The sequence below is a fragment of the Pelophylax lessonae genome, assembly GCF_965119305.1.
Source record: "Pelophylax lessonae genome assembly, chromosome: 4".
Taxonomy (NCBI): Eukaryota; Metazoa; Chordata; class Amphibia; order Anura; family Ranidae; genus Pelophylax; species Pelophylax lessonae.
The window spans coordinates 362,068,861-362,077,510 of record NC_138771.1 but is presented as its reverse complement, the minus strand read 5'-3'; the positions used below and the strand labels follow the sequence as shown (position 1 = coordinate 362,077,510).

Genomic DNA, 8,650 nt, shown 5'->3' with positions numbered 1-8,650 from the left:
TGTGCCTCCCTTTCATTGCCTGCCCCCCCCCCCCTTTCCCACAGCACTGCTCAAGCTTCACTGTCCTGTAAAAAAATTAACCAATTGTAAAAAAAATAATAATAATAATTAAACATTGTAATAAATAAATTAAAAAAAATTGTAAAGTAAAATAATTGTAAAAATGTTTAACATTAAAAAAAAAAAAATCTATACATTTAAAAAAAAAAATGTAAAACACAATTTAAAAAGGACTAATTCACACAGGTTCTCTGTTATGTTTGTGTCCGCTAATAATGATTTTAGTGTATTTTTAGTAAAAATATTGTCTTGATATATTCGGGGGGGGGGGGGGGGCTGCAAGGTAGGTTGTATGGGCCCCATAATTTCTAACAGCAGCCCTGTGTGTGTGTGTATATATATATATATATATGTATAGATATCTATCTATGAAATATATGATATGATATATATTTATATATATATATACCTATATATCATATATATATATATATATATATATATATATATATATATATATATATATATATATATATATATATAATAACGTTTCAGACTTTTTCTAATGTGCTGAATAAATGCTGTGTGCTGTTATATGAGAGGAGCACTAAGCTGGCAGATCCTGTAATAACTGGAATATACTGGTATGGATGCTTGAACTGCATTCTTACAGAGAATGAAAAGGCTCCAGGTCTAAAGGGATCCAGTGGATTGCATGGTTCCAATGGTGATATGATGGATGCTTGCAAGCATTCCGCAGTGTCTCCCTCCTCACACACAGCACACAGCACTCCTTCCTCCATCCACACGAGGTTACTGCCGTACATAAGACACGTGCTGGCCTGATGACTGCAGCAGGAGTGGCGAAGGATGGAGAAAAGGATGAGAGAGAGAGGGATGGAGTCAGCATCATTGGAGCATCATTGTGCTGGAAGGAAGCGGGAGGTCCCAGAAGAAGGAGGCTAAAAATACTGTCCTACTGCATGCTCCGTAGCGCCGTGTGACCCCGCCTGCCTGTGTGCACTGCAGTGACTGTGCGGCGCTGCCGGCCTCAGCTACTCCCCCTCTCTCCTCTCCAGCTGGACTGGTCCATGTCACAGCCGGCACAAGGAGACATGCTTACCTTCCTCATACTGTCTGGGGGCTCCATCTGGCTGCTGATAGGTAAGTACCAACCTCATCACCTACCTCACACCCCATCTTTCATCTCTTCTCCCCCAATAACGGGCATACAGAAAAGTTAGCCTGCTGGCTGGGGTCATCCTGGACAGGTGAGGAGATTAGGGATCTCTGCTGGCATCAGATACAAGATCAATCATTTCTCTAATGGGGTATACATAGCTATTGATGTTTATTGGAATGGACACTGTTTTCATCAGCCTCTATAGAAATCTGGGGCTCATTTACCCAATTTCAATGTTTTGTCTTATTTATGACCTCTTGTGAAGTACAGCATGCTACCAATGACCTCTGGTGAGCACAATATGGTATCAGTAATCTCTTGTGACTACAATATTGGATCATTATTCTCTTGTGAGTACATCATAATAGTAATACTGATTGTGAACACAATATATTGATAACCTCTTGTGAATACAAAATGGTATTAATATTCTCTTGTGAGTACTATATGATATCCATAATCTCTTGTGACTACAATATTGGATCATTATTCTCCCTTAGGAGTACATTATAATAGTAATACCGATTGTGAGAACAATATATTGATAACCTCTTGTGAACACAATCAGATATTATTATTCTCTTATGAACACAATATGACATTAATACCTCTTGTGAGTACTATTTGATACCATACCGCTTGTGAGTACAATATGATATCAATAATCCCTTATAGGTACAATATAATATCAATAACTTTGAGTGCTCTCTAATATCAATAACCTTTGGTAAAAACGATATGTTCTCAATAACCTCTTGTAAGTACTATCTAATATCAATAACCTTTTGTGAGTATAATATGATATTGATAACCTCCTTCAAGGACTATCTGATTATAATAACCTTTTGTGAGTATAATATGATATTGATAACCTCCGAAATTATCTGATGATAATAATAACCTTTTGTGGGTATATTATGATATTGATAACCTCCTTCAAGAACTATCTGATAAAACCCTTTTGTGAGTATAATATAATATTGATAAGCTCCTTCAAGATCTATCTGATTATAATAACCTTTGTGGATATATTATGATATTGATAAGCTCCTTCAAGATCTATCTGATTATAATAACCTTTGTGGATATATTATGATATTGATAAGCTCCTTTAAGAACTATCTGATTATAATAACCTTTTGTGAGTATAATATGATATTGAAAACTTCCTTCAAGAACTATCTGATAATAATAACCTTTTGTGAGTATATTATGATATTGATAACCTCCTTTGAGTACTATCTGATATTAAATACCTTTTGTGAGTATAATATAATATCAATAACCTCCTTTTGAGCACTCGCTGTTATCAATAACCTTTTGTGAATACAATATGATATTAATATTCTCTTGTAAGTGCAAAAGGATATCAGTATCCTTGTGTGAATACAATATATCAATAATCCCCTATAAAGTACAATATAATATAAATAAGAATTGCAGTCTGACATCAGTAACGTTTTGTGAATACAACATATCTTTTCAGTACAATAGGATATCAATATCGTCCTGTGAATACAATATATCAATAATCCCTTGTGAAGTACAATGGGGTGGATTTATTAAAACTGGAGAGTGCAAAATATGGTGCAGCTCTGCAGAGAAACCAATCAGCTTCCGGGTTTTATTGTCAAAGCTTAATTGAACAAGCTGAAGGTAGAAGCTGATTGGCCATCATGCAGAATTGTACCAGATTTTGCACTCTCTAGTTTTAGTAAATTAACCCCAGTATATGATAATAATATGAAGTACACTCTTATATCAGTAACCCCTTGCAAAGTGAACTACGCCATCAATGACCTCTTGTGAAGTACAGCATGTTATCAATCAGCATTTCATGTAAGTATCCAAATATATGAGCTGTCCACAGAGTACGGTGAAGCAGTGCTGACTTTTCTTCTGCATACCAGTAGTGACTAGCAATGCTGCATTTTGGATGAGGGTTAGGATGCAGGGATTGTCAATACTTTATACATTTGTGTAGCGTTGTGTAAATTGTGTGGTGTTTCTATGAGCAGAAAGTAGTTTGATCAAAATGTAGCTTTGCGTTTAAAAAATGTTGCACAGTATGAGGATAGAAGACCTCATCATTATGTATTGGACAGTATCAGCCCTTACAGAGCAATCATCATAGTACTGTCTACAGCAGCCTTTCCCAACCAGGGTAGCTAGGGGTTCCCACAGAAATTAGCAATGTATACCACTCAGATAACCACTAACACCAACAGTCACCACTTTTTAACCACTTTACCACCGGAGGATTTTGCTGTCTTACGTCCAGGCCACTTTTTGCGATTCGGCAGTGTGCGAATTTAACTGACAATTGCGCGGTCATGCAACGCTGTACCCAAACAAAATGTAGGTCCTTTTTTTCCCACAAACAGAGCTTTCTTTTGGTAGTATTTGATCACCTGTGCGATTTTTACTTTTTGCGCTATAAACAAAAAAAGAGCGACAATTTAGAAAAAATAATATTTTTTCCATTTTTTTATATGAAATTCCCCTCCAAAAAATGTAAAAATCAAAATTTGTTATCATTTTAGGCCAATTTGTTTTTTGCTACATATTTTTGGTAAAAAAATTAGCAATAAGCGTATTTTGATTGGTTTGCGCAAAAGTTATTGTGTTTACTAACTAAGGGAAAGATTTCTGTCATTTTTGGTGTTTTTTTTTTAAACGAGTAATGGCGGCGATCTGCGTTTTTATTTTTTTGCGGGACTGCGACATTGCGGCGGACAGATCGGACCCTTGACTGACATTTTTGACACTTTTGGGGGTACCAGTGACATTACTACAGTAATCAGTGCTATACATATGCACTGTTACTGTAAAAATGACACTGGCAGGGAAGGGGTTAATTTTTAGTGGAGATTAAGGGGTTAATGTATGCCTGGTGCTTACTAACGTGTGTGGGGGGAGGTGACTGAGTGACACAGGGATAGATCGCAGGTTCAGCTATGCTGAACCCTGCAATCTGACCCTGCCTGTCACTTAGGAGATCCGCCTGCTTTGTTTACACAAGCGGGCGGATCTCCACACTCGATTCTCCGACGATCGGGGAAGAGCGGCGGTGATCACCGCCACTCCTCCCCTGGCCTGACTCCCGCTGTGACTGAATACAGCGGGAGCGAGCTTCCGGCGCCGCATGTGCGCCACCGAGAGAGGGGAATGTCTGGCGACGTAGTTCTACGGCGTCAGACATTATCAAGCCACTTTACCGCAGTAGAGGCACAGTGAGCAGCGGTAAAGTGGTTAAGCTATCTGTATAGGGGCGCAGTCTTTCCACTGACCACCAAAGTAAGGAACATTCTTCCCACTGACCACCAGTTTAATCAGGTCCCTTAGCAATGATCACTAATGTAAAGTGTCCATTTTCCTCCAGACCACTAATGCAAGGGATCCCTTCTCCAATGACTACCAAAGTAAGGGAGCTCTTCAGTAACCATGAATGTAAGGAACATTCTTCCCACTGACCACCAGTGTAATGGGGTCCCTTCCCAATGATCTCCAATGTAAGGTGGTTATTCTCCCTCTGACCACCAATCCAAAGGAGCCCTTCTCCAATGACCACCAAAGTAAGGGAGCTCTTCTCTGACCACAAATGTAAGAAACTTTCTTCCAACTGGCCACCATTATAATATGGCCCCTTCCAATGATCATCAATTGGCACTTTTCCACTGCAAGTGCCGGCTCTGCTCCACTCGGCACTGCTTGGCCCAGCTCGACTCAGTTTGCTTTTCCACTGCGTGGTACGAGTCGGCACCTTTCAGCAATGTGTAGGCTCTACTCGGTTCAGTTTGCTTTTCCACTAAGTAGTAAGTGGGTGGGATTACAACGATTCTCTGACCAATCAGTGGCTAGTAGTGACAAACAATCAATGCTGCATGCAAAGGATGGTGGGATATGGTATCGGTACGGCCTGCTTGGAACCCCAACTGAGGTGGTACTGTTTAAGCGAGCCGTACCGAGCCGTACCATGTAGAGGAAAAGCACCGATGTACCAAACCGTACCGAACCGTTCTAACACGTACCATGAGGTACCACGCAGTGGAAGAGCACCAAACCGAACCGTAACATGCAGTGGAAAAGCGCCAAATGTAAGGTGGTCATTCTCCCTCTGACTACCAAACCAAGGGAGCCCTTCTCCAATGACCACCAAAGTAAGGGAGCCCTTCACTGACCACCATTTTAAGGGGACACTTTTCCCTGGACCACTTACTGTATATGAGAGAACACTTTGATTTTTTGGCTATTATTATTTTCTTCCTTTCATTATTGTAAATGACGATAATGTCATATAGAGCAATGTACAGTGAGCTCAGCTACAGCTAGATCAATTATTAGGAGGTTCCTTAAGAACCAAAAGTTATTGTAAGGGTTATTCCATGTTAAAGAGGTTGAGAAAGGCTGGTTTATAGCATCTATATGGGGCAAAATCTTACCACATGTGATTCATGCTTAGGTAAAGAGTTGGGATATTAAAGGAGTGCCTTCAACTAGCAAGATGACTTACATTTTATAACATATATACAGTATATCCTGCATATTGTATTATATAAGTATACATAATATCAGTTTCTTTGCATACTGATGGAATGCACCTGCTATGTTTCATTTATAGCCTTTTATATTAGTTGTACATATTTATATACAGTAAAACCTTGGATTGCGAGCATAATTCGTTCCGGAAACATGCTTGTAATCCAAAGCACTCTTATATCAAAGCGAATTTCCCCATAAGAAATAATGGAAACTCAGATGATTCGTTCCACAACCATTTATTCATAAGTCCTTCAGTTTATAGTCCATATAAAAAGATTATAGCATTGCGATAGGTTATATAACCATAAAATGTCCATCCACAAATAGCCGCTTCCACAAGGGGATTAGAAGCAAAATCCAGCAGGAGCTGCAGAGTATCAAAGAGAAGAGAGGTGCCTCTAAGTGTAGCAATATGGTTCCATTTAATGAAGGTACAACATTTAGCAACTCACATGGTTGATGAATAAAACAGGCACATCTAAGTATGCAGGCATCTGGGGTAAAGCTGTCCACATAGACTATCTTCTGTACCGTGGGCTGCCAGTCTGTAATCCTGACCGGGAAGACCACCCTGCAGTAAAACGATCTGAAAGCGAGGGGCAGCATGGAAGGGATGACGTAGATGGCGGTGCGGAGGATGGTCTATGTGGACAGCTTTAGCCTGGATGCCTGCATCTTTAGATGTGCCTGTTCCAATCATCAACCATGTGAGTTGCTAAATGTTGTACCTTCATTAAATTTAACCATATTGCTACACTTAGAGGCGCCTCTCTTCTCTTTTACACTTAACTGTGACTTGAGGCTACTTGTATATCAAGACATTGCTTGTATATCAAGTCAAAATTTATTTGAAAATTTTGCTTGTCTTGCAAAGCGCTCTTAAACCAAGTTACTCTCAAACCAAGGTTTTACTGTACTAATATATCAGATTATTAATATCTGAAATCTGCTGTTGTGATATGCTAGTTGAAATAGTATTCTGAATCGCTACACACAAAATTTAATTTAACAGTACCTGAATAGGAACTATTTTACTTGCCAAAATATTTGTATTTCTATTCAGCTAGCCTCATAGCTTAGCCAAGCTGGTGACTTCACTTTTCTCCATGCTGTCTTTCTTACTGCAACTAGGCCACCGACATGCCTCCTGCTGCTGAGGTTATTCTAGTGCTCTGCCATCCTGTATGTAGGTTTGTGGTGCTAAACTGACAGTGGTATGCTGAGCTAAGGAACCCTTTTTGGATGAGAGTGTGCAGGAAAATTAAATGGCAATATTCTGGATGACTGAATATTTTTATATTAGTGTTTTACATCTGCCTGGTGCCACGGAAAATGCATAATGGAAAGAGCTTAGAATAGGTGTCACTGGATTAGCTGAATTCATAGATTAGGAAGGAGGCAGGTCATGCTGCAATGCATAACAATAGAAGATGCGTTATTCTCTACCGTGCCCATTCACATCAAGGCAACATGGTGCAGTCTGATTTTTGAAATAAGCAGGGCCTTCTTTTGGTGTGCTTTTGACCACAGAGACAGAGAGTTTTTGGCATGGCTTTTGGTGAGATTTTTTTCTCAACTAGTCTCCTCGTACAGAAAAAGTGTGCATCGAAAATATGTCTAACGTGCTACGAAAGCACATGAATATGCAGCAACACTAGTGTAAACCCGGGTTGACTGCGGGCTGTGTGTTCATACTCCTTTTTGCTTTTCGTATTTTATAGCTGGATCCCAAAAGCAATTGCATCATTTATAAAGTACCTGTATATGTATTTCACTTAGCTATTTGGTCTGGACTGTCTTTGGAATGCTGGAAATAGAAGTATGCCAAATGTAATAATGAAAAACTTAATAATACCTATTCATATTCAAATACAGTAAATATCAAATACAGTAAAGCACCTGTAGTAGCTTGAACCACAACTATAAACTGTTTGTGAATGTTTCTTTATGCTGATCAAAGCCTCCTATTGAAAAAAAAATAAACCCTTCTTATGTAATCTATTTTACTCTAATCTTCAGCCAAAGCCTGCCTGGTGCAGAGCATTTGTGGGTTTAGTCCAGGCAACAGAGCTCTTTTCATTGTGGGGCAAAGGGGGCATTTCACTTGTATCCAACAGACCTCATTTACAAAAGTGTGAAGCAAGATGAAATGCAGGGAAGTGAATGCAGCCTGCCTGGGTTCAGGTTATTCAGTCATATGCAGAAGAATAAAAAAAGGTAGAGCTTTCCCTTCTCATGACTGGATATTTGAAGTGAATATACGTTTTCTACACTTCATTGTCCTGCCAATAACTGAGCTTCACATTTTAGAAAACCAGGCTGATGTTTTCTACCGATCCACTCGTGTACAACCAGCCTGTCAGGTTTTCCCCGAACGATCAGTGCCACAGGCTATAGCTGGCAGCACTGATCAGTGTACCCTGATGGTCGGGAAGTCTCCCCGCTCTTAGAACACAATAGCACAGCGGGAGTGATTCCCACATCAAGTCAAATAACCGCTGAACGCTCAGTTCTCAGTCCTAATGGAGCAGAGAGCATTGACTGCCAGTCACCACTCTTCGCTTTGCCACTCTGGCGCTCACTGGGATGGGCGCAGCTGGGTTCCCCTCTAAGCCATGTGCTGATGAATCCTGAAAATATGGTTGGAATCCTTCCAGAGCCTGGAATGGCTCTGTGACATCTATCTATTTATTATTATTATATTATTAAATTGGATTTATATAGTGTCCCCAGTTTGCGCAGCGCTTTACAAAATGAAGGCAGACATTACAGTTACAATACAATTTGGTACAAGAGGAATCAGAGGGCTCCTTAGAGCATACAATCTAATCTGTCTATCTGTCTGTCTGTCTGTCTGTCTGTCTATCTATCTATCTCCTGTGGGTGTGGGAATGCGAGTGATTTTCATGCATTCCCACACCTGCA

General features: G+C 39.7%; 1 protein-coding gene across 2 annotated transcripts in view; it reads left to right on the top strand.

Moving 5' to 3' along the window:
* The first annotated feature begins 893 nt into the window (after positions 1-893).
* LOC309553519 (long-chain-fatty-acid--CoA ligase 6-like) overlaps positions 894-8,650 on the top strand; it is a 351,689-nt gene continuing 343,932 nt past the window's right edge. Inside the window, exon 1 of one of the 2 annotated variants that reach the window (XM_082254765.1) lies at positions 894-1,164. In XM_082254765.1, the coding sequence (XP_082110891.1) occupies positions 1,092-1,164 (73 nt within the window). In that variant the 5' untranslated portion in view covers positions 894-1,091. The remainder of the gene's footprint in view (positions 1,165-8,650) is intronic. The other variant, XM_082254764.1, reaches the window with a different exon arrangement.